Genomic DNA, 25,730 nt, shown 5'->3' with positions numbered 1-25,730 from the left:
TACAAGATTATTCTTTGCTGTTTTTCCTTAGGCCACTAGAAATAGTCTTGAGTCCATCTGTGACCTAGAAATGTTGGGTAAGATCCCACTCGGGCAAAAAGGAGAGAATTTATTTCCTGTTCATCTAACAAGCTGGAGTATGCCCCATACACAAAGATTCCCATTATGTGTACCATATTAATCATGCCTGATTAAGAGGTCTGACTTAAAAAGCATGGAGGATCATCACACATTTGTTTTCCCTGCTCTTTCCTACCCCCAGGATATCAGAGTTAATGATTACTCTCCCAAATAACCCTTATTTGCCACAGCCACTCTTTATAATGGACATCTCTAGATCATTAAACACATCTTGGCCTGTGGTGCCTAACCACTGTTTGAACACCAGGTTCTCCTAGGCAAAGTGAACACTTAGAATCTTGATTTGAGAGGTAAAAGATTATATTCTGGGGACAAATGAGAAAAATCAATTGCATGACAGAGCAGAGCAGCATGAAGCACTCAACCCCTCCAAAAGCTGCTCTAGGAAACGGCGACTACGGATGGAAAAGGTCTAGCACCCGGCGGGTCTGGCAGCCCACAGGGACCTCCGCACAGCCCTGCAGGCCCCACACTAGGCCAGGCTGCGAGGGGCGGCGTTGGGGCCGCCTACACCGGGAGCCTGGGTGCTCTGAACCCTGTCAGGCCCAGACTCCCACGGCACAGCCGCGGCGGAACGGGGCACACAGAAGCGCTTTTGTTCCGAGTGTCCGCTTCACGCAGCGAACTCGAGGTAAGCGGCTCTGAAGCGGCTCGAGCGGAGCCGCCGGGTCACGGAAGCAGAGCCGCGGCCCCCGCTCCGTGCGCGGCTGTATGTCGCGATACACGCCGCCGCGACAGCAGCCCCCAGGCGGCGGGACCAGGAGGGCGGCAGGGGGCGTGGCCGGGGAGGGCCCACCTTTTCCGAGCGCGGCCAATGGGAGGGCGCTATGCAAATGAGCGGGGTATCCTGGCGGCGGGGCGGGCGGCGGGGCGTAGAGAGGCGGCGGCGATGCGGCGGGTGGTAGCGTGAGAGCTTCAGCACCGGACCCTCAGCTCTCCGCAGCCATGAAGTACAAGGTGAGCGGCCGGCGGGAGGAGATGGGCGCTCAGGGTTTCATGGGCTTCTCAGCGAACAAGGGAAGCGGGTGGCTCGGGTCTCCCCTCACCACTCCCTTCCACTCAGAGTGGGCGGTTACAGTCGGTGGCGCCGGGGGTCGGCCGAGCCCTCTCCCCTCTCCCGCTGCTCTGTGCAGCCTGCAGGCACAGAGCCCCAAGGGAGGTGCTCCCGGGGAGGGAAAGGGAAATGGGGGCAAGCCGGCGGAGACACCCCCTCTGGGCGCTCTGGGGTGTTCGCGGTAGGGGAAGAAGGAGAAGGGGCTTCCCGCCCCAGCGCCGCGGTTGGGTCGGCGCTTTCCTCGCTTGCACCGGTGCTGGCTAACGGGGCGAGCCGGGTGGCTCGGGAAGGGCGAGTGTGTACGTGGTGCCCGGCACTGGTTTGGGACAGGTATCGCTGCGTCTCCCTGCGGTGTAACTCGCCCGTTTTCCAGCCCTTTGTGAGTGTCTCGTTTATCGCAGCGCAGCTTCTCGGGGCGGGCTGTTGGATGGGTCACAAGCAAGGAGAAAAAGTACAACTGTGTGTTTAAAGAAATGGGTAGCCTATCCCCTTCTCCCCTGTTAAATAAGTGATTTCAGATTAAGCTTTTACCAGAGTTGGTTTTATTTTTCAGAAGTCACAAATTTAGAGGCTTTCATCCTAATATTACTCTACTTAAAAACATCTGGGCAAGGTACTGAATTGCCCACAGGGCATTAGATTACTGTACAGACATACCGTAATCTTGTGTGCTTGGAAAAAAAGGGGAAGGAAGGGAAAACTTTCCTTCCTCTGCCAAAAATAACTTCAGCATCAATAAAAGAAGTGATTTGGAAATGTCACACGTTATATGCTTACTTGGAGACTAACTTGCTTTGGAAGTCAAGTGTAGCATAGAAGAGCCCTGATGCTATAACACTGTATAAGACCTATAAACCTGAGCAGATTGAGATGTGCAAGTGATACCTAGGCAAATATACACAGATTTTCTTGCTTTTCCATGTACTTCTGAACTCAGCCCAGGCTTTCAGGATCTCTCATGCCCAAACTTTGGGAAAAGTCAGAGTTAAGTTTTCAAAGCTGCTGCCAGTTTCTCTCTCTCATGGTGGCTAAGAATAACCAGGAAAAATAAATAATGCAAGATAGAGATAGACAAAGATACATGACTTGAGAGAATTTTTATCTGAATTTGACAGCTTTTTTTTTTTTTTTTAGTATTATCTTTAACAACTGTCTGATCTGAAGTCTGTGATAACATTCATTTCCCATCCCTTTTTACTCTGTCTCAAATCAGTTCAGGTAGACTTTATACCTGCTTAGAGAAGCTGTGAATCTTACCCCAAAACATCAGGCACTTGGGTTCGGAAGAGCAGTGTCACAGTGGCAAAATAATGGTCCTGCATAGTTCTACAGCTTCCAGATTTCTCAGTCACCATCTATCCTTCGGCTGCTGCAAGAAAACCATGCCTTACGTGTAGCCCATTGGCACGGCAAGCATAGGGACCGAGAAGGTGGCTCAAAAGGGGGAAGTCTTCCCTGCTTTTAATGTTTCCTTTGCCCTGTCTGGTTGGAATGAGCATTTTTGTTTGGGTTTGTGATTACGTAATTCTGGGCAGAGAAAGCTAGACAAAGAAAGAACAAGCCATTAAAAAAAAAAGAGACTGAAGGGTTTGGCCTCAAAAGCCTTCTTGTCAGACTTGGGTGTTTACTTTCCCTGGGAAATGTGAAGTAGTTTCTTATACTACTTAACTAGGACAAAGATTCTTAGGTCTATTTCTTATTCCTGGAGCAACATGTAAAGAAAATACCTGCTCATTCAGTCTTTATTATTTTTTTTTTCTGTATTTTCTTCCTTTCTTTTATATTTCTATAGGAAAACAAAAGTTCTATAGTTTTTATTGTATACAGAAGATAAAGGACCAGAGTGTGCTCATGGCCTGCCTGGGGACATACCATCACTTCAGAGGTGGCTTAGCTTCCAGGTGCAGAGTTGGGTCTGTTTGCTCCTAGTGTTATATTGGGGCCTGTCATTCTTTACTTTCATTTTGATAGTCCATGAAGTAAGGCCTCATTTAAAGAAACGGTTGAGATGCTTATTATAATCAGAGTATTAACAGTTGGACAGAACAGGAACTGACTGGCGTGAGACCCTGAGTACCTCTCTCCATCATTCACGGCTTCACTTTCAGTGTGACTAAACCCAAGGTGATTTCTGGCCTAGATAATCTTTCCACTACTCAGTCTACCCTTTTTTTCACTCTTCTTTTCGCTTCACCTAAGCTTCTTTTATTGTCTATCCCACTCCTCAAAAATTCTTCCAATATACTAGTCTGAATCCTCTGAAAGCCACTGGCAAAATCCCTGTGGATTTAAGCAAGTTCAGAATTTTGCCTTATATATGTCTCTGCACTTCTGTGTCTCTTTTGCACACTGTGTGAAATTCAATGAAGCTGTTACTATTCAAAGGAAAAGCAAATTTGAGGCTTAGGGATGTTACCAGGTTAGGTCCTGTTCTATCACTCATGTTCTGGTTAAATAATGGAGAACACATAAGTTATTCTAAGTGAGCAATGGAAAGATAGGAAATGTTAAGCTTAACAAATACTTGCATGTCAGTTGTGAGCCTTAGTCGTACTTATCTATACGCTGCTTTCAGAAACTAATTCCTGTTGGGTGCAGATGTGTTACGGCAACACCCCAATTCTTCATTTGATGAACTCGGCATCCTTCTGTGCTAGCTCTTCATGAACCACCAAGTACACCCCCATCCCATCAAGTTCTCGCAGGATGCCTTTCCAGTATTCTGTAATCCAGAAAGTAAGATCAACCCTTTCTGAACCCTAACCCAGACTGTGACCCCAAGGATGAAGCAGTTACAGCTGAAATGTACTGTGTAGGAACAGAAATACCAGAGATTACTATGATGAGAGAAGAACATGATGGGAGAGGATAATCTAGCCAGCAATTCCAGTACCCTTATCTCAGGCAATAAAAGTGTGACAGAAGCAAAAGGGAGAAGATGTTAATCATAACAAGGCTTCTGTAGCTTGTTGGCTGTTCACAAGCAAGACAAAAAGAGAGGGGGAAGGAGAAAGAGGGGCTTATCTGTTTACCAAAAGATCCAAACAGTGAAAGAAGAGAGGAAGAAAAAACCCCCTACATTCCTTACCTCATTTAAGCCAGAAGGAATGACGTAGATGTAAAGTATGAGGTCTTGATTATCTATTTTTAGATAATTTGTTGGGCAAGGAAGAAACCTAAATAGGGTTCGAAATGCCTGCCATTTGTGCTAAGGCACAGTCCTGTAATATATAGACTTGATTACAATGTCTGCACGCCAAGACAAACAAAATAGTGTCCCTGGGAAGAAATACTATATTCCCAACCAGGAATGCTTGTGAAAAGCCGCTTGTAACCCTGGCAATGAAAGACTTTGAATGTCGGGCCATGTAAAGGGAAAAGAACTGCCTGTACTTTACTAACTAAATCCTCTCTGTTTCATTTATTCCTCGCACTCCTCTGTTTTCTTTTTCTTTTTTTTGTTTGGTGTCTCAGCAGTCACAGGGTGGCAATCAAACCTAGAAGTAAACAGAAACTGTAAAACCTTGTAAAAGGTAGTATTAGAGGAACAAACCCACAAAGGGAAAAACTGCCCGAAGTTTGTGCCGTCGCTGTTACCAGTGTGAATTTGCAATGGAAGTTTCCTGATTTTTCTCCCCTCTGTACGGAGAGAAGTGGCAGAAGTCTACCAGGGTCAGGCCTAAATCAGTCGCAGCACTAGTGAGATGTATCAATATGACTGACTCCTTCCCAAAGCTTGGAGAGCCACTGTCATTTTCAGATTCCCGCTCTTCACTGCTGTAGCCTCTGTGTGTGTCTCCCCTCCCACCCCCTGTACTGCTGCTTATAAGCCTCCAATTTTGGGTACCTCCAATAGAAGTAATTGCCTCAATACCTCGGGGTGTTTTAGAACCTCACATGATAGAATTGTTTTCCCATAGACTTGGTAGGATAGCAAGGTGCTGTTAATTCTGTTTGAGAGATGGAGGTGCTGAGGCTTAGGGATGTTACAGGACTTGTTTCAGAGGAAGAAGAGGAACCATCACAAAGCATTACAGCTAACAGCATGCAGGTTTTTGCATGATTTCTGAACTTCTGTGTTTTTATGCTAACAGCTGCTCCTGAGTAATGTAGCTGTAAATCTATTTCATCAAGAAACTGGTAGCCTAATCTGCCTCTGTCCAGTAGTTCCTAGTATACAATGTGGAAGCGGAACTGCTAGATGAACAGTGTTCCTTATATTCTTGATAGTTCCAATTCATTTTGACCCTAGATAATACAAGAGACTTTGGATACTAATCTGAGGGTTTTACTCATGCTTTTAAGATCCTGCTAGAGGCTGCAGTCACGTTACACTATTACTTAGCCTTGAGATACCTTGACCCAACATTAGTCATTCCAAACAGTGCCTTACTATCAAAAGACCTGATCAGAGGAGGACCTACCAGATCAGAGAGCAGGAGAACTCCCCAATAGTAAGACTTTATGGAAACACTTTCTGCAAAGGAAAAATGAAAGTACATTTCAGGAGAGTTCTGCAGCTCTTCTAAGCCAGTAACTACTGTTTTGCAGAACACAGCCTAGACTTTGGGAAGTCTCATGAAGTGTTACTGTGAACTCATTAAATGTTAGACCACGATTCTTAAGACTGTACAAACTCACCTTTGGAATCTTATGATTTCAAGCATAGCAGCAAGTGGGGTTAGAAAAGATTATACTTGCACTGATATCTTATCACTGAACATTGAACTCGTACGTGTGGTGGCTCAGGAGAAGATTATATTATTGAACTGCCTGTGCTCCATTACAAACACCAGAGTCATTTCAGCAGGGCCAGGTGTGTCTAGTGACCCAAGTAAAAGTTTGCATGAGGTAATTCTCCCAAGTCACACACACCTCCTGCTGGAGGCACCACTACTAGGATGGGTGTGCCTACTGGCTGCCTTGGCCAACTTTAGAAATTGTAGGAGACAAGGAGCCTGTTGGTCTTCTCGCAAAGAGTAGGAATGTAGTCCTCAGTCCACATTCACGGTAATCCTCAGACAAGCATGAGATCCTGCTCTTTCACAAAAGTACATGAGATGAGGATGTTCTCTCAGTATCTGGAAATAGCAAACAGCCTGTGTCTCTGTGCATACGAAAAGTGGAAAACCATGACTGGAGCATGGTTCCATGATGAGGGCTTCCTTGATAATATTGCTATTATCAAAGTTGTTAGGTGCATGGGAATGACTTCTGCATGCAATAGAAGGTCACTTTGGGGCCTAGGTAATTTTTGTGTTGCTATTTTATTTGGACTAGCTTATCACACACATTTATGTACTTAAATCCCATTCATACCAACAGGAATTAGGAGCCTGCCCATCTTCAAGATATAGAGTTTAATTTAATTTTTAAAGCAACATAAGCACTTAAAAAGAGCATGAACAGGTAGGTGTCTGCCTTAGCTGCAACAATTATGGAGAACCCTTATCTTCTACTCTGTTTCTGGCTGCACTTGTTAGAGACAAGTATCTGAACTTTGAGACAGTAAAGTCCACATACCTCCGTAGGAGCCCACATTCACTGACATTTGGAATTGTAAACGTGAAAGTCAGTTTCCAAGCAGTTTCCAAGATGCTTCTTTACGTAGTATGTGCTCCCTGAGCATTCATAAAAGCAGCGGACATTTATCTCTTACAACAGTACTCTGATCCTTGAAGGATGCTTTATGCTAGGTCTTCAGTAGGATTGATCAGACAGCTGTCCAGGACTGTGCTACAGAAGAATGTTTATGGCATGTATTCAGCAGTATTAAGTCAGGCTATTGCTGAGTAAAGCTGCATTTAGAGGTACTCCTTGCTGCCTGTAAATGGCTGCAGCTCTCAGTGTCAGTGAAGCTGGGTCACTTTATAGCAGCTAAGAGTACAGCCCTAGAATATTGCTGCCTGTTTATCACAGGCTGCTCTTGGCAGGTGTTCTTTTTCTTTTGCCTTTTGGTCTAGACATTACAGTAGTGGAAACTGTCTTAATTTTAAAAAGCTCATTTTTCCACAGCAGATTTGGACGTGGTTTGCGTTTGACAAGAAACAGGACTGCTAAAAGCTATAGTTTGCAGTCCTAGAAACACAAGCGCATAGCATGGCAAAAGTTGTATATTTTTTTTTTCTCTATAGGGATGAGGCCCGTTCTCGCCTTTCTATTTTTGTGTTTGTTTTAAAAGCACTTCATTCACAGTCAGAGTGGATTAGCCTGCCCGGAAAAGGAAGAGTAATAAGAATAGTTTTACTCTACAGGAATGCAGTCAGTGCACCAGCAGCTCTTTCTTAAGCAGGCCCCATTCACAGCAAGGTTGAAATTATTAGTAGTAGCAATACTGTGAACCATTTGGTGATGACAAATCTTAGAAAATGCTGAAGGATCCTAGGAGTAAGTCTCAATTTCTGCAATGAATGTCCTGCTTAGTTGAGCTCGGGGGAGGAAAATACAGGCCATGAAAATTCAAGTATTGTCTTTCAAAGGAATTTCTTGATCTAAAGAGTTAAGTACAAAACAACTGGAAGTATACGCTCTTTGATGCACAGCTTTCGGTAGGTAGGGTCATGAATGTCCTTGCCCTATGGACTTTACATGCAGTTAAAATGCTTGGGGTAATAAACCAATTTTTACTGTTATAGAAGCCTAGTTTACAAGCAGTTATCTTCTCTTTTTTTCTCTCTCCCAGCTTATACTGCTTTATGTTGTTTGCAGCCCAGGAATTGCAGAAACCGATCTCTCACGCGATCAAGAATACAGTTAAAGTTGTATTTCAATGTGAGACTAAGCATAGTAACTTGAACTGTTTGAAATGCTCCCACACACTATCCCTCCCCCTTCTCCAGTGGTATGCTTCGCTAGAAAACGTCAGCTTGTCAAAATCAAGCTGTCCTGGGAGGGTTGTTGACTTTTGGCTGCTGCCTTGTGGTATGGAGAAGACCCTCACCACACCTGGCAAGCCCTCATCTGCCAGCCAGGCCTGGCTCCCCTGTAAGTGTGTCTGATTCACAGGCAATTTGCTACGTGTCCCCCTACCAGCCTGCTGAAGGCTAGCCCAGGACTGGAAACATGAGTTCCCAAGCTTCAGTATCTGGATTCTCAGGGCATCCCAAGTTGCAGCTGCTGTGTATTATCCCAGATGGTGACACTAAAGTGACAGAGAACGGTGGCTTTCCCTTCTGTGGAGAGCTTTGGGGGGAGAAGAGCATGTCTCAATTCAGCTAAGTTCTAGATTTAAAAAAAAAGGGGTGGGGGGTGGGGGGTGGGTCATATTTCCCAAAGTTAAAAACATCAGACAAAGAAGTTGGTGACAGTACTGATGTTCTAAGTCTACATAGCCATTGTTTCTTGACAGTTGGGTTGGGATTGTTTCCCCAGAGCTGCACAGAGAAGAGTTAAGTTTAGGAAGGGGTTTTTTTTAAGGAAACTTTGTCTGGGAGAAGACTGCTCGCAAATGCCAGAAAATGGAAAACTGAGAACTCGAAACACACGTTTCGGGATTCTTTCTTTCCATCCTTTTTTTTTTTTTCCTTTCCCTTCTGCTCTGCTCCTTCAATTCTTAAGCATTTAACAGCCGATCTCCTTTCATTAAGTTTTTAATTGCTTGCCTGAGGGAAAGAGGTTGGGTTTTCCATCTGCTTTTTGATTTTGATGTACTGTGGTTTAATCACAGTGAGATCATATTTACTCTAAGGCTATTGTTTGCATGCTTTATTTTTTCCTTCCCCCCCGTTGATGTCACAGGAGGCACACAGCTCTGAGACAGATTTGAAAAGGCCTTTTAGAGTCATGGAACTAGATCACACCCTTCCTTGGGTGGGGGGGGAAGGAAACTGGTTATGAGGTAAAACGTACACAGAAAACTTTGTAAGTTAGGTGTGGTGGAATTTCCCAAAATATTAATAGGTCTTCAAGGTAAGTCAGGGGATGTGGTCTGCATTCCCAGAAAGAGCAAAGAAAATGGTATTGCAGCACTCCTGGAAAACACTAGGAACTCAGAGGGCTCCCCAGATGTGTCCAGATCAGGACACATCATCAGTGGATCACTGCTCTGCTTCACTGTAAAAGGGACTGTCACAAACTGTAATCGGCCTTCTATGATAGCTCCAAAACAGCGTGGGTGGTCTGACATCGAGAAGCAAAGTGCATTAATCTCGGGGGTGTTCCCCAGGGCTGAGCAAAACAGCATTACCTCAGGTATGCTCTTTCCTAGCGTAGCTATGACCTGTCGTGTCTCACTGCACAGACTGCAAACAGAATGTTGCTATGTAGTAAAAGGGAGTTGCCACTTCTGTTAAGCTCCCCCTACACACTCACTGAGCACCTCAGAGGTTTTGTGTTACTCGAATGGTGTTTGTGATATGATACATCCATCCTTCACTGCCTCCAAAACAGAGGGGGTAAATCAACTCCTTATTTAACATCTGACCTCAAATTATATATCTATGATTACCTTTGTAATGCCGAGGAAAGCAGAGCAGCACCACCGCACTTCATATCCCTTCTAGCTAAAATCAAATAAAACCGGCCAAGCAAAAAACTGAAACTCAGTCAAGAGACAAAAGAATGTCATACAAACAAACAAACACAGCCCGCCTTACTATCCTTATTGCAAACATAGAGTTATCATTTTGTTGCTCTTAATAGATGCAGAACCAGAAAACTTTCTTTTCAACTCGTCCAGTTTGAAATGTCAGGCAGAGCAATAAGCTGATGCACTCAGTACAGAATAATGAAGTATTCTATTCACACAGGCCAAAGCTTCGGTTAGGATCTCTTGCTCTAACCTTCATTTTCAGTTTCCCTTTTCTATTTCTAGCCCCTTTACCCTCCTAATTCCTTCTTTTGGATTAATGGATTTAGATTCCCTTCCAAGTTTCAGGTTCACTGCTGTGCCTCAGTTTTGCAAAGTACTTTGCCAACTGCCTACAGAAAAAAAACCCAACAAACCAACAGATACAGAAATACCTCCTATTAGCTTAAAATGGAACAGCTATGCTGAAACAAAAAAAGTTCTCAGACCAGAAAGCCTTCAGTCTTTCACGTGTTTATGTTACATTCTAACGCCAGTCTAAGGTGAACTGATGGACCACATCAGCGTCTTGATCAGGAGTGTGAAGTGCTTGGGCCCTTGTTGTCTGCCTGCCACCCCTGCTGGGTGGAGTATTGTGTCTGCAAAAAACTGGCAGTGAATATATCCAGAGCATGACAGCCATAATGCCTGCTTTTGGCTTCTCCCCTCTCTGAGGCCAGAGAGAGGGGCTGGGACTGCTCAGTGGAACACTGAAATAAGACACTTGTCTCTTTGCCCTGCAGACCCAAGGTTTTCCACATCGCAGCCTCCAGGCAGCTTGGCATACTTTAGCATGACTGACAGCCTCTGTTCCAGAGATGCATAGGACCAGAGTGCAAGAATACTTCAGATGGATGAAGACCTGTTCTCAGGGCTCTGCTCAGATTGTTACCTCATAGCACTCTCATTATCTGTTAAGCCAGCCTTCCAAATCCATGCATAGAAAACTGCCTTTATTTCCATCCAGTAGGGCTTGTAATTATTTGGGCTAGCAACACTTGACCAGAAAGGTGTCTGCGCTAAAACAAAATTCGGGGTTTCGTGGTGGAAGAAAGCAAGAGAGTGCTTGAAAAGTGGAACTGTGGACTTTGCCTGTAAGATTGAACTGAAACGTTTATTATGCTGAGCATTTCCAACCAAGCTCGCTCATTAGCTGTGAGCCAAAGAAGCTCACAGTTCCCAGAGCCAGCAGGCAGATCTGCAGTCTCAACTAGATACTAAGGACCTTTCAGAGTCCTCCTGCTGAGGCTGTGGTAGCTGCAACACTCTGGTAGTGCAGCAGACTCTTTCATACATGCTGTGGTAGCACTTCCTGCCTCAACTACATAGCTGTTGACTTAAGATAAAAAGTGACAGTGAGAAACAGAAAATGAGATGGGGGCTGAATCACCTGTTAAACTGTCCAGTGACTCTTGCACTGAAGCCCTTCTGTCAAAAGGCCCAACAGAGCACAAACTTCCCTCTCTTTTACCAGTACTGCTTGTAGTCAAACTATTTCTCTCAGAGTAAAACTCACTCTTTACTGGGTTTTCAGATTGGTTCTTCAGTCTCATTACTATTAGGCCTACTGCAACCATGAAAGGGTATGTAAATGCTTAAGCTTACTTTCGAATGGCAATGATTAATTTTTAAAGAAACCTAAAAGATAGGGGAATCTGTATTTAGAAAAATGTGATGGATAATTAAGAGATCCAACCAAAATGAAGCTACTGGTTTGTGCACAGACACTCCTTTGGGGTGTCTCCCCCCACCTTTCCTTCCTTTGTTCCTCTCTTCCTTCCTTCTCCTAAGCTAGCTAAACATAGAAGAGAAGCCATTTGGCATTTTAAGAAACAGTTTGTCCAATAATAGAAAAGAGGGGTCCCACCCTTTTTCGGTTAAGAGCAGAGGTGGTTTCTCTAGTTCTATTTGCACATAAACTCTACACATAGGAAGCAATATTTAAAAACAAGACAAAGCAGAACAGAACACGCCCCACTAGCCAAGCACAGAGCAGGGATCAGCGTTCACAAGCCTGTGCGCTCTGGAACATCCTCATATTGCAGCTCTGAGGGAAGCAAATGAAATTCTTCTAGTTTAGGGTCGAACCTTTTCCTCAAGCATTCATTCACTGCAGAGCTGGCGGAGGAGTCGTCAGCAGCCCTGCACCAGGAGCTTGGCACCGCAACACTCAGCCCTTAAAGAGTCCATTGTATTAAAAATCTCATAGTGTGTCATTTATTATTCCTGTGTTTGCTTCCATGGCTGTGGGCACCTCACACACTCTTGTTAGCCAAGTCACTGAATGTGTTTACTCTAACAGAAAAAGTAGATGTTTCCACCAGTCTCTTTAACTCTTGCCTCTGTCCTCTTGTGCCACTCAGCCTCATCAACAGACCACCTTTTCATCCTCCAAACCACAAATTACAGAATTCTGTCAGCTCCCTACAATGCAGGAAAGGCCAACCAAAACAGATCAAATTCTTCGAAGTATTTTAATGTGTCTTTATTCAGCTGCAGGCATGCTAACCATCAATTGGAGTAGGCTAAGGAGAGTAGACACCTTTGACTGTTCTATAGTAGACCTCATTTATGCATCTGAATTTGGCCTGTAATTCCTTCAACATCCAAGAAGAAAAATAGTTTACAGAGTTTTGGAGTTTGGTTTGCTGTTTTTGTTTGGGGTTTTTTTTTTTTTCCTCCAAAGGTTCTATAAGTAGAGCAGCTGACAGCTTTCAGGAAAGCATCTTTTGCTTTTGGTTGTGTACTATTAGCACATGCATCCTGGATGCAAAAGAGAAAATCTAAGGCATGCAGAGAATATGAACTGCACCTTTCTGGGATTCATCTGGTGGACTTGCAACTGGTATTAAAGGAAAATTCAGACAGAAGTTTCAAATCCCAGGTTCGCTTTACCTAGAGAAAGCTTGAAAGCTTTACTTTTGTCTCAACCAATGTAGAAAGTTGGGACCACGGGCACTGTAATCTGAATTTAATCTACAGAGTATCCATTTCAGTTTTAGTTCTTTTAGACAGAGCTTCTGACACAAGGCATCAGCAAAGTCTGCTCAGCCTTTTCCTGCAGTATGTTCCAGTTAAAATCCCTAGGCAGCAGTCATCAGGGCCAGGCTTGTTTTCACTTTGACCTGCTGATGACTGGGATAGCACTTTATTTAACATAAGACTGAAAAACTTCCATTTTTTTTTTTTTTTTTTTTTCAGTGATTTTACAGAAGATACTTTCTACTACAGAGTCCAAGGTTAAGAGGAATTTAAGCTGCTTGAGAAACAAATCATTTGTTTGGGGCTTTTTATGATTTGGCTGCACAGAGTATTAACACAGCAGGGACTTGACCCTGGCCTCCACTTCCAAACATCCCAATATTGCTAGCAAGGCTTAAGGATACAAAAGCTGAAGCTAATCTTTCCAGTCAGCCATTAGGTGTAGAGAAGCACTCATTAATTGAAGTATGGCTACTGTAACAGAGCGGGCTTAACGAGAGTAGAGCTGTATATAGACCACAGGTACCTTCAGACTTTGAGAGCACCACTGCACCTGTCATGTTAATATCATGTTAATTTAACTGGACCAAAGGAGAGCGTAGGATCATATGCATAGGTTAGGGTTGGAAAGGACCTTAAGATCATCAACATAAACTTCCATCCTTAATCTTACTGAAAGAAGGTGGTAGCCACCACTATGTTCATTTTATGAAGCACAGCTGATTTCTATGACAGACCAAAATTTTCTCCTTACCTAGGATCAGATCGCTTCTCGCCTGCCATTACAGAACTTGAATTTGTAGTTCTGAATCTGTTGCCCTTCTTTTTTCTCTTTGTATTAGAAATATAAAGGTACTTCTGTGCAACTTGCCAGTTGTGAAACAAGCTCCAAGACAAGTTTCTCATCAACCCTTTCTCTGTTGACAATTTGTTTAGGAAATGGCCAAGGTTTTCTTAGCACTTGGTCATAAAAAACCGTCATTGCTGTGCCCTTGCCTTCTCGTGTCAGATGTTAGTGCCTATTTCAGACAGATAAGTGATGGATCATGTTTCCAAGAGCAACTTCAGTTAATTCCAGGTAACCCTCCCCAGTCTCTGAGCTGAAGAGACCAATGAGAAGCACTGTTGTGAGATGTAGGCTATGATGACCACAGCATCCAAAACTTATTCGACTTTGTCCAATCAATCCAAATAAAGCCCACAAGTGTTGAGGGGTGTCTTTGATCAAGACTTCTTTCTGCATGTGGAAAAGTAGAGACTACTGTCTTGATCACCACAGCAGATTAAAGGTACCTCTGTGGTTTTCAAAAGGTTTCCTGATGACCTTCTGTGGTCACAATTTCCTTTTTCTCAAGACTGACTGCTGACTTGTGAAAGCAACTGTGGCACTGTTCCTGAAACTCATACTAAGAAATCCTGTGGAGGAAGAATGAAGTCAGGGAAATACTCAGAACATGTCTGCTTAGCAGGAGCAGTTCCTATGCTGCTGGCAACAAGCAACAGGCCTAGTGCTTTTGGTCCCAGTGCTATTGGCTTATTTGGAAGGATATTTTGCCTGCTTCACTGCTCCATCAGTGACTGATGGTGGCATTGCTCTGAACTATTTAAAAGGCCTTGGGGAAATTGCTGTGAAACAAGTGGCAACCAATTAGTATAATTCACATACTGGTGCCTGAGCTAACACTGACAACAAGAATCTGAAGCTGTTTGCAGCAAAGAAGTTCTTGAAGCACATCCAGAAACTATTAAAATGCTGCATGCCAGGTGGTGAGAAGGTCACTGGGACAGAGATAATGAGCAACTGCGGAAAAAAAAATCACATGGGAACTTTTATCTGCTCTAATTTTACCACCAGTCCAGCTCTGTTCTGAGAATTGCTTTGCGATAGAAGCTAATCAAGCTTTTCAAATGCCTTCAATTACTGAACTAGAGGAGAATAAGCATTTATCATTGATTTAGCCTGCTTGTTTTGTGCACACACACACACACACACACAGCCGCATAATCTTCCTCCTTTAAACAACATCCTCTGAGGAGGCCTCCTTTAAATAGTCAGTTGCACAGGCTGAGCTAGTAACATTAGTCAGTATCTCCTGCGAAAACCACACTAGAAAATCCCTTATCTTTCTACATTTCTATCTAGAATATTCAGTCTGAACAGGAGCTTTTCTGTGCTCCTTGGACTCGGCTGAGAGCCAGGTCAACACATCAAGAGCATAGATGTAGCGTTCAAGAAAACGCCACTGGTTTTGAGCATGCTAAAGAATAGTTTTACAGTTCTGCCAAGGCATGGACAAAATTGCTCCCTGCTTTATCTCTATTTGCATTTGTTAGTGTTGTTCACTAATAAGTTCAGTAGACATACATCAGAGAGAATTGGTGGTGCCCCAGTGCTGCTGTTTACATGGGAGTTCAAAATGGCAGACCTGCTTTTCCAAGCCAAAGCTTAATTTATACTGACCTCGCTAATGATGCTGATGAAGGGCAAAGCCAGTGTTTCTTATACATTTGAAAGCTGATCCCCCATTCAGAGAAGAGAAAACTGATCTCATGCACCCCATTTCAACACTATGTGTCCTGGGAAAAGCATATTCATCTACCTTTTATGTGACATCTGAGCTTACCCTTTCTACAGCCACCAGTCAGCCCTTCATATAACTTCCTTGGTTGTATGCTACAATTAAGAAAAGTTGAACTGAGCAAGGTCAAATGGAAGTCTGCTGTCTTGATGAAGCACAGAGATGATGGGAAAACTATCAATGTGGGGAAAAATATAGCGAGTGAGGGATTAAAAAAAAAAAAAAAAAGCTTTTATATGTCCAAGAAGGAGGATAACTATGACAGACAGAAACGCTAAACTGTAGTTGACACTACCCCTTTAAAAGAGGGAAGATAAAACTTCAAGACAGCTGCATATCCTATCATACGGTGGATTAGCACCATTTCAGTTTGTGTACTGCATCCAAATACTTCAGCTAGAATGCTCCAGATGCAGGCCTTCCTATATTTTTTCAAGTGCTTACAATTAGTTTATAACCATCTCTCCTGACTGCCTTCACCAAAAACCATGCAGGCATGGAACAGTTGTTGCCAACGCATTTGGAAACATCACTAGAGCCAAGAAATAAAATGTTCATGACCTTTGTGAGGAGTCCAAGAATGTCAGTACAGACAGCCTGCCTACTTTCCACTGAATAGCTAAGCTTGGCTGATTATTCAGAACTAGATGTGCCATACAGGCCTGCAAAGAAAGAGGGAAGGGAGATGGTTCAATCCGTGGAAAGAGATGACACTTGCTAGTTACATGTAACAGACAAGCTTCTATCAACTCACAATTGGCTTAAAACGTCTTAGCAGAGGTACTACTGGTAGCAGAGCCATTTTTTTGTCCTCGGCAGGTGTTCTACAGATCCCTGACTTGAAGGAGCTGCAGGTAGCAGCTAGGAAAAGCCAGCCCACTCTTTACACTAGTGGGATCTGCACCTCTAGTGGAAAGTCTTTTGGGACCCTGCAAACATAAAAGTGTTTGGGAACAACTGCTCTGGATTATGCCTGCCAAGAGTGTGGTTCAAGTTTTATTTTAAATATCAGCTAACTAGCTGTAGCAGTGCGCAAAGCACATTTATAGGGAAATCAGTATCAAGAGATACAAGCCTCCATTCACGTGAAGAGCGTACCAGTGCGAAGAGCAGAACTCTCGTGACTTCATGTCTGTTGGTTAATAGACAATATAAAGAGCTTCTGTCTGACCTAGTATTACTGGAAAAGTTCTCACTAGCAGTGTTGCTAATGCATAAGCCTCTCATTTCTCCAAGTTGGGGCAGAGGAATCCTGTGTTGCATTATTTTTCCATGTTATTTTGATTTACTGTGCACTCTTTTTCAAATTCAGTTCTTATTTCTCTCCACCTGGAACATGCGTGAAGTTTCAGGAAAATTCTAGCTTGTTTGTTCACTTGTTTTTCTTGCCCTTCTTTCTCCACAGAATCTTATGGCAAGAGCCCTGTATGATAATGTCCCTGAATGTGCAGAAGAGTTGGCCTTCCGCAAAGGAGACATTTTGACGGTGATAGAACAGAACACTGAAGGTCTCGAAGGATGGTGGCTCTGCTCCTTACACGGCCGGCAAGGCATTGTTCCAGGCAACCGTGTGAAACTCCTGGTAGGTGCAGCGGTACAGGACAGTCCTCCTGGTCAGGATATGTCGAATTCAGGACATACGATGCATCAATCCTTCAACCAGCAAAAGATCTACCAAGTGCCAAGCTCGCATGCCTCAGCACGGGACCCTGTCTATCAAGTGCCACCTTCTCATCAGGGGATTTACCAAATACCCACTGGTCATGGTCTAGCAGGACAAGATATTTACCAGGTGCCACCCTCCATGCAGAGATGTGTTGACGGTCCAGCTCTGACAAACAAGGTGCGTGCATTTGCTTTCATGTCATAGCTCCAAAGCAGCTCACTTGTGCTGACCACCAGTTGAAGTGGTTAATGTCTAGTGAGAGCCTGTGCACTTAAGATACAGGAAGGATAAATATATTAAGTTACAGCAATAACTTTACTGTTGTGGGAGAAAGAGAAAGGCCCAGTTGCTTGCTTAATTCACAACCGAGATGCATAGTAGAGCATTTTGGATATGTGCTACCGCAGGTGCTAAAGGTGAAGCATGTGCTCTTGTGTCCTCTTGAGCTCCCCAGGGAGGCTAAAGCACATGTGGCCCGTGGCACTCTTGCATTGTATGCTCAAAAGAGAGCTGCTGCAGTAAGATTAACTCTCCCACGGATTAACGAACAATTACATCATCTGCCCAAGTAAAATTTTTATTTTTTTTTAATTAAAAATTATGTACTGCCTTGCTGGAGCAGTCCCAGGGGGTCTGAACTACAAAGAGAAAGCAGTGATTGATGAGACAAGGGCCATACTTGGAGAGCGAGGAAGGAAGAGGATGGTGATAATGAGGGATGTTTTAATACCACACTTAAAGCTTATAAAAGTGTGCTTGATGTTTATCTACAGCAGAATTTCTTGATTGAAAGCAAGAGCTGCAACAGCTCCATGATGCAGCCAGTACTGAGGCAGCTGAGAGCTCCCAAGGCTCTAGTGAGAAGCATTGCATTATGTGGGTCCCCCCTTACTCCTGCTGTCCTTCTCAGGCGCTCTCTGTCTCCTGTAACTCCCTCATTTTGACTTAATGGAGTTCCTGCCAGGTACCCTGGTGACGGAAGAGGGTTAAGGAAGATACCTGAGGGAGGACGGAGATTCTCCTGGCCTTCCACACCCCTTATTGCGAGACAAAAAGAAGTTCATACACTCCCTCCATTCCCAGCTCAACAGTTCCAGCTATTAGCATCCTCCTTAGCTTTAGAGCTTAAAGCATAGTATTTATATCCAAGTTACATGAGCAGATGATGTCTCTGTCAAGAAGTTCCTGACTCGTTTAAACTTTCTTCTCCTAATTTAGATTAGCAAGACAGTTTATTTTGGGTTTTTCCCCCGCCTCACCCTCAACTCAGCCTTTTTCATATTAGCCCTTCGGAAGACGACATCTCATGCTTTTATTTCCTTGGCATAATTTCATTTTCCTTGGTAAGAATAAACAGATTTTTTCCTTCTGAGCGAAAGAAAAAGATCTGTTAAATCATTCCAAGTCAAGTTATAAAGAGGTTTGTTTGTTCAGCTTTTCTACAGTTGTGTTTGCAAGGTGTGCAGGAAGATAAAATGAGAAAGCTGCACTTGTTGCACAGGTAGAGATGGGAGCTTTGTTGGAGCAAATATGTGGGTTTTCTTGAGAAATCTGACATCTTTTCTCTCCTTTTCTCATTTCCCTATAGACTAGATGTAGTGAAATCTTTTTTCAGGAGCAGTATAGTTTGCCTATCCACAGTAGCATTTAGATTACCTCCAAGGTAGTGAGTGAACACCTGGTAAACAGCCTGTTGATGGAACAGCACAGGAGAGAGCTCATTCTAGTCTATGTCTGCATGAAATTTACAGCACTGCAGAGATGCCTCAGCTAGCCAGCTTGGGCTGAACAAGATGCATTGTACTGCAGAGCTGCACTGAAGTCTGTTGGGAAGCCCAAGATACTTCCTTGGAATAAGTGCTATGTACTTTAATTTTAGGACTTGATCTGTCTAAATGACCGTTAGCATAGTTCACTTAGCATAATGCAAATGTGTGTGTATTCTGCACAGAAAGGATTCTCCCACTGCATGTAAAGTCTCTTCTCCCTCTTCCCACCCTCTCCAGCTCCACTGAAACTAGCAGGACATTGCATAAACCTGGTTGCTACAGGGACTGCATTAAAATCCTATATACACAGAGTAACTGAAATATTTTGGTCTAATTTAAGTGCAAACATCTTGCTGAGATACAAAAATCAGAGGCACTAAAGCACCTATGTTCTCCAAGGTTTTGCCTAGAATTTTTTCAGCAAGCTTAAACATGCATTTTTCTTAATTCATGTCACCTTCTTTAGAAAGTTAAGACCATTTACTTGGCTGACTTGTAACTTGTTTCATTTGATTCCTAGCAACCTATGAAAGGTCAGTCTATGCTGCATAAAAACAAATGGCTACACTGCCAATTGTTGAAGAAACTTAACACGCACATTTATAAAGCATTTTATCCTCAAAAAGGAGCTACCGACCTGCTTAGCACAAGCCAATTCTTGTAATTTAGGATAGGCTCACTTTAATCCTGACTTTACTTAGTTGAAGAGCCTCAGGTCTCAGTATTCATTGTGTATTAGTAGCAGGCTTGCTAGATGGCAAACCTCATAGCAGTGTCCTGCTTTGATCAGAGGCAGACGTGTCAAGTCCTTTGGAATTACTCAGTTCTACACTAAAAGGAGCCCATGGGATTGAAACCATGGTAGACAAGAGAACTGTAGGTTTATTAGTAAGGGTGGAGTCTGAGGTAAAATGTACTCCATTCTTTATCATCCTAACTTTTACAAAACTGGTTTTTAGTGCTACAGCTGCAACACTCTGCTAAGGCCTTTGTTAAAGAAAAGCCCAGTTACGAGGAAGCACTTTAGCACTTGTATCCTTTGAGTAAAGAGTCTGTCCTCCAGATCCTCCTCCTCTTGGGATGAGTGAAAACAACCCCTGGTATTAAGGAAAGATTGAAATCTTGAAGTTTTGATTTTGAGGATCTTTGCTTTGACTTCCAAAGTGATGAATCTCTTTTATCAGATTTGTGGCACCTGCCCCAACGGCTTCAGTGAGCTGATCTGCCTTCTTACATCAGCAGAAACAACTGGTTAGCAAGCTGTGCGTTTTGGCAGTTTTAAGGATGTTGAAGAGTTTTGCTATGTCTCCCTATATATAAGCCTTCTCCTTTCCCATAGCAGTAGCTAGAAGACCGTGTACTCTAGACACCATTGTAAGCAGGGCCAGCAACAGTTTCTATCCTATCCATTTCTGCCCACATTTGCCCGTTCCCTTTGTGCAAATGTGTGGTTTGGCTGCCATACAAGTTTTACAGGCAGAGCTTAGGAACTGCTGTCAGGCAGGAATTGTATAGCCTCAAGCAACAGTAAATCAACAGCAGGCATGTCATAAAGCTGTGCTGAGGTAACACATCTTGCTAGCCAGAAAGGCAAAGCAAGTCAAAAAGGAGTCCTGAGGCAGGTAATTATAATGATGAATTGGCTCTGGCCAAGCTAGTTGTTGACAGCAGAGCTGTATCGGCTCCTTCTATCAAATAAAAATACCACCTTCTAAAACTCACCCTACAAATGACAGAGATAATGAGGGATGGTTTAAAATTAGCCTTGGTTAGCCCCAAGCTTTTATAGCTGCGCTGCAAGTTTCGTCACTAAACGGTTACACCCGCAAGTGTGAAGAGTGTCCAAGCAGCATTAAGATACAAAAGCTGTATCTTAGAATTTTGTCCTGCTTTCTGTGCTCTGCCTTCAAACTTACTTACTTTTGCTGCAGGCAGCAAAGCAAAGGAACCTTCAGACAAATCTGGGATTCAGGAAACCTGGGTTTTATCCTTGCCCCAGGCTTCTGCACGGTCTTGGGTGTTGTTTTTGCACCTCAGCAATCTCATCTGCAAAGTATGTGGGGTAATTATGAGGGACCTCATTCTGTATGGACTGCTTTGAGAACATCCTTTGGGAAAGGTGCTGACAAAGCACAAAGTCTTTTTTGCATCTGTGATTAATCGTTATTTCACACATGAGCTTCAAAAACTAGGGTGAAAAAAGGCACCGCCGCAACTTAAACACCATTTTCCTGGTTCAGTGTTTCCCCTAGCTTTTCTGTTGTACTGTCCCTACCATCCTGAAAATAGCATTGGCCAAAAAATTTAAGGGAAATATTTCATCGTTGGAAAAACATTTTGACAAATTCTGAAAGGTTTCTGTAGGAACCGTTAGCTTTCAGGAGAACTGTTGATCAAGGAAAATCAGCACAAAACAGAGTAAGAGGCCAATGCACCACAGCTGTTTGACCAGTGAAGAGGCTGCACTGCACAGGTTACCAGCTCTGAACTACAGCTCCCACAAGGCATGGACTAACTCGGGCAAATAGAGATTAATGCCAAGTTGGAATTAGGACTTTACAGCTCAGGAAACACTCAGATTTAGCCACCTTTTAGAAGTGGACAAAGCAGAATGGGGAAGGAACTCATTCACATGTGAACATCCCTGGCCTATTTCCATGCCCTTGACAGATCAAGGATTTCACACCCCACCATCCTGCTATCTCCACCTTTTTCAAGAGTTTACTGCCTTTAGCAGGAGGTTTGGGTAAACCATGGGTAAGGAAACAGACCTTGTTCCCTGGTCTTTATTTATGTTAGAGTCATGTTAATTGAATCCACGAGAAAGTAGAAACACCACCCCACAAGCAGCACCACCCTGACAGTTCTGGCACAGACTTCAGTAGCAGAAGCCAGTTAGCCACGTTATGACGTTTTTCCTTCCAATTAAACAAGTACTGGTTTAGCTGGGAGGAAACAAATGGCTGCATATAATATTTTTTCCAGAAATAAGCCTGTCTTTGCATTATTATCTTTTTTTCTTGCTTATTTTCACATTTATGAACTAAGAAGAGACATACATTAAGCATAGTAAGCAGTTGTGTGGCAGGTACATTTTGTCATCAGAAAGAATAGGAGCATATCTAGTATTTTGTAGTTTGTTGGCAAAATGTATTTACATTCCAAGGTGAAAGAATGTCCTCGCTTACCCTCAAGTCTGAAATACCACAGCTTCCTGTGATATTGTTTACTTAAATGGCTCAAACAGTCATCTTATAGTCCCTCTTTTCTTCTGCTTTCACATTACAAATTCGACTTTGGGGATTTGGATCCCTCGTAACAAAATGTTGCTTCAGTGTTAAAAGTGCTGAACACACAGCAAATTTGCCAAGTGCAGCAGGAATGCTAACACATTCCTCAACACTCAGGGCTCAGTTTCACAAAGTGCGCTCTAAAGGATGACATTCTCTCAAATTAAAGCAAACTGAGGGGTAAAACCAGCACACAGCCTTTTTCTTAGACTCAAGAGTTTCACTTGTAACTTTCCATGTGACATTAATAGGAGAAAAGTAATTTTACTGATAAAAAGCCTATGCGGTTAGTCTATTCTTAGTGGTCTCCGTGAAAACCACTGAGTGAAGTAACTCTCCTCCACAAGTCAGAGTAAGCAGTTAGTCACTGATGTGATTTGTAGAGAAGTATTGTAAGAAAAAGACTGCATTTTATTAGGCTGAGCAAATATATGAGCTCAACATTACTCCCTGTTTCTCTCCAAGCACAGGGCTTTCTTTAATCAGTTCTATTTGTAGACTGGAGGCATGCATTTTTTTCCGTGTAGTATCAGAAAAAAAGGCCAGTCCTGCAATCTCATCCAACAGCTGAGGTCCCCAGGGACCCAGGTCTGTCTGCAAAGGCACAAGTGCAGGATCAAACCTTAGCTCAAAAACAAAAAAAGAAGAATAAAAAGAAAAACACAAGGTTAATGGGCTCTTTCTTGATGGTTAGAAACCGAACTAGGCCTTTGGTTTCATATGAAAGCGTACTAGCAAAACACTAAGCTTGTATAATCTACATTTCCCTGTAAGTACTAAAATCTAAGCATGGCAGCAGAGCATTTTAGAAAAATGTGAGTGGAAAACTGATTATTCAAAAAGTGGTCCTGCACCTGGGTCAGAGCAATCCCAAATACAAATACAGGCTGGATGGAGAATGGATTGAGAGCAGACTGAGGAGAAAGGATTTGGGGGTGTTGGTTGATGAGAAGCTCGACATGAGCTTGCAGTGTGCGCTCGCAGCCCATACAACCATATGCTGGGCTGCATCAAAAGGAGCGTGGCCAGCAGGTCAAGGGAGGTTCTTCCCCTTTGCTCTCATGAGACCCCACGAGTTCGTGGCGTCTCATCAGAGGTGGACCAGTACTGTGTTTAGCTCTAGGGCCCCCAGCAAACGAGAGATGTGGACCTGTCGGAGCAAGTCCAGTGGAGGGCCACAAAGATGATCAGAGAGCTGGAGCACCTCTTCTATGAAGACAGGCTGAGAGAGTTGGGCTTGTTCAGCCTAGAGAGATGAACACTCTGAAGGCTCTTATAAACAGCCTTTCAGTACCTAAAGGGGGCCTACAAGAAAGCTGGAGAAGGACTTTTTACAAGGGCATGTAGTGATAGAATATGGGGTAATGGCTTTAAACTGAAAGAGGGTAGATTTAGATTAGATGTTAGGAAGAAGTTCTTCACTATGTGGGCAGCAGCGCATTGCAACAGGTTGCCCAGAGAAGCTGTGGCTGCCGCATCCCTGGCAGTGTTCAAGGCCAGGCTGAACGGGACTTGGAGCAACCTGGGCTAGTGGAAGGCGTCCCTGCCCATGGCAGGGGGGTTGGAACTAGATGATCTTTAAGGTCCCTTCCAACCCAAACCATTCTGTGATTCTGTGAATTTCATCATAAGGAGGGAGTGTGGTTTCTAGAGGTAGGAAATAGAAAAATGGAGATGGGTTTGCTGACAATCAGAAAATTTTATTGCAGTCTAAAGGCTTTGCAGGCATTCAATAATTTTGTAGATGTTTTGTTTTGGAAGAAGATTAATTACCGGAACATCATCATTCCACGTGCCTGGCATGAAGCATTTCAATTTTGCTTTCTTAAACAGCAGTGGTAATAATGTTTTTTTCTTTCTCTTTTTAAATAATCTAAATTAAGCTTTCTCCCAAAACAGATTGTTAGAATGGAATCAAAGTGAAATTAATGTAGTTAGGTTCTTAAGAACCTTCCATAAGACAGTCCATCCCTAATCCTTAAAGGACACTAACACATTCCTGTTGGGTTTTATCACAATTTTTTTTATATGTGCAATGAGTCCTGAATAAGGCCTGGTATAATTATTATATAGATGCAAAGGACAATTAAGGATGGAGTTTATATCTGTTTAAAAGGTGTCTATAACTTCCATAAACTTGCCAAAGCAAGCTATGTATACCTAAACACCTGTTACTAGGAGCACTCTTGTGGAATTGAAACTTTCTTGCAATGCTCCATCTCAACCATATTCTTGCCCACTGGGAAATGCCAGTTCACCAAAACTGAAACTTTTGGCAGGGAAGGATCTGTTCCGAGAAATGTCTTAAAGGAAGAAAGCAAATATTTGAAGGGAAACAAGAAGTCATGGAAATACCCTACTTCAACAATTCCCAAATTAAGCTTCCCCTTTCCCCACCTCCTACTTCCCATCTAGAAATTGAATATAGGAGGGAAGAAATAACAGAAATAAGATGAAGCTCCTCAAAAGAATTAGTTGTTTGGACTGAACCAAACTGGTTTATTGTTTGTGAGCCTTTAGAATTTCATGTCATTCACAACAGTGAGACCACTCTCTGCCCTATTTGTCCCAGCACCTCATCATCTCATTCTTTTTCTGCATTTCTTCTCCTCCTCCAAACCTGTCCTAAATATAGGTTTCTGCCTTCGACATGAGTCGTAGTCAGTCACAGTATTACCAGCATAGAAAACAAGTGCATGTTTGCCAAATGGTTCTTCATGTGACAGCCTTTTTAAATGGGAAGGCTAGACAGATGGGGATAGTCAAAGCGGGTTACTGCTTTAAGTATTTATGACAGGTAAGATACCAAAATGTTGAAGTGCTGAGTTTTGCCACATAATTCTCATTAAATCAAAACTCCAGCCGAAATTTAACCACGTGTTTCCAGAGAATGCTTTAGCAGATAAACATATTTCTCCACTAGAACTTATCACACAATAATTTGGGTTTTTTCTTTCTCTGTAAGATCCATCCACAGGCATTTATTTCACAGTGCATGCCTGTTCTGTCACCACTACTGTAACACATCAGCTCTTTAGCCGTGTTGGCCAATGCAGAAATGGTGATGTCACTGTCTGTCTAAAAATAAGTAATTGTCATGGCGATGGCACTAGTAAAACTTTCAGCAAGAGTATTGGACAAGTATCATCTTTCACACTTCTCTTAAAAATCCCGATAATTTAATAGCAATGGGTATGTTTCACTCCTCTCAAAAATAGGACATCCTCAGATATGTTGGTTTGGCACTTTTTAATCACATTTTGTAAGCAAGAATGACTCTACCAGAGGCTAGGAAATACCCCTTCCCAGTCAGCCTTGCAATTCAAGGCCAGCCAGCACCAAGCCTGTTCCACTGAGGCAAGCAGAAATATTGCTCATAACACAACTGGCAGAAAGCCCTAGAGTTGATGTGAGAGAGCAGGATCAGGTCACGAAAACATCATAAAAGAAAGGGAAAAAACAAAACAAACAGTAAAATCTTGTCAGTGACAAGACTGTTAAGCTTTTATGTGCCCCTTATTGCTCATTCAGTAAGTTCTGTGAAGTATCTGCATTTAGTTTGTGATTATGAACACGAGCAACAAGCAGAAATGCAACATTATAATCCAAAACTACAGCTGATGCAAGTCAGCACCATTCAGTACGCTTAATACAGCCCTGTCATTTTATGCTCGTCAGGGCTT

The 25,730-nt window shown here is 43.1% G+C and overlaps 1 protein-coding gene across 2 annotated transcripts in view; it reads left to right on the top strand.

Moving 5' to 3' along the window:
• Positions 1 to 1,021: 1,021 nt before the first annotated feature.
• NEDD9 (neural precursor cell expressed, developmentally down-regulated 9) overlaps positions 1,022 to 25,730 on the top strand; it is a 38,752-nt gene continuing 14,043 nt past the window's right edge. For both annotated transcript variants that reach the window (XM_030481592.1, XM_030481583.1), the window contains exons 1-2: positions 1,022 to 1,098; positions 16,728 to 17,165. In XM_030481592.1, the coding sequence (XP_030337452.1) occupies positions 1,087 to 1,098; positions 16,728 to 17,165 (450 nt within the window). In that variant the 5' untranslated portion in view covers positions 1,022 to 1,086. The remainder of the gene's footprint in view (positions 1,099 to 16,727; positions 17,166 to 25,730) is intronic.

The sequence above is a fragment of the Strigops habroptila genome, chromosome 1, assembly GCF_004027225.2.
Source record: "Strigops habroptila isolate Jane chromosome 1, bStrHab1.2.pri, whole genome shotgun sequence".
NCBI classification, from domain to species: Eukaryota; Metazoa; Chordata; class Aves; order Psittaciformes; family Psittacidae; genus Strigops; species Strigops habroptila.
Note: the sequence above shows the minus strand (reverse complement) of the source record. Positions and strands in the feature narration are given on the sequence as shown.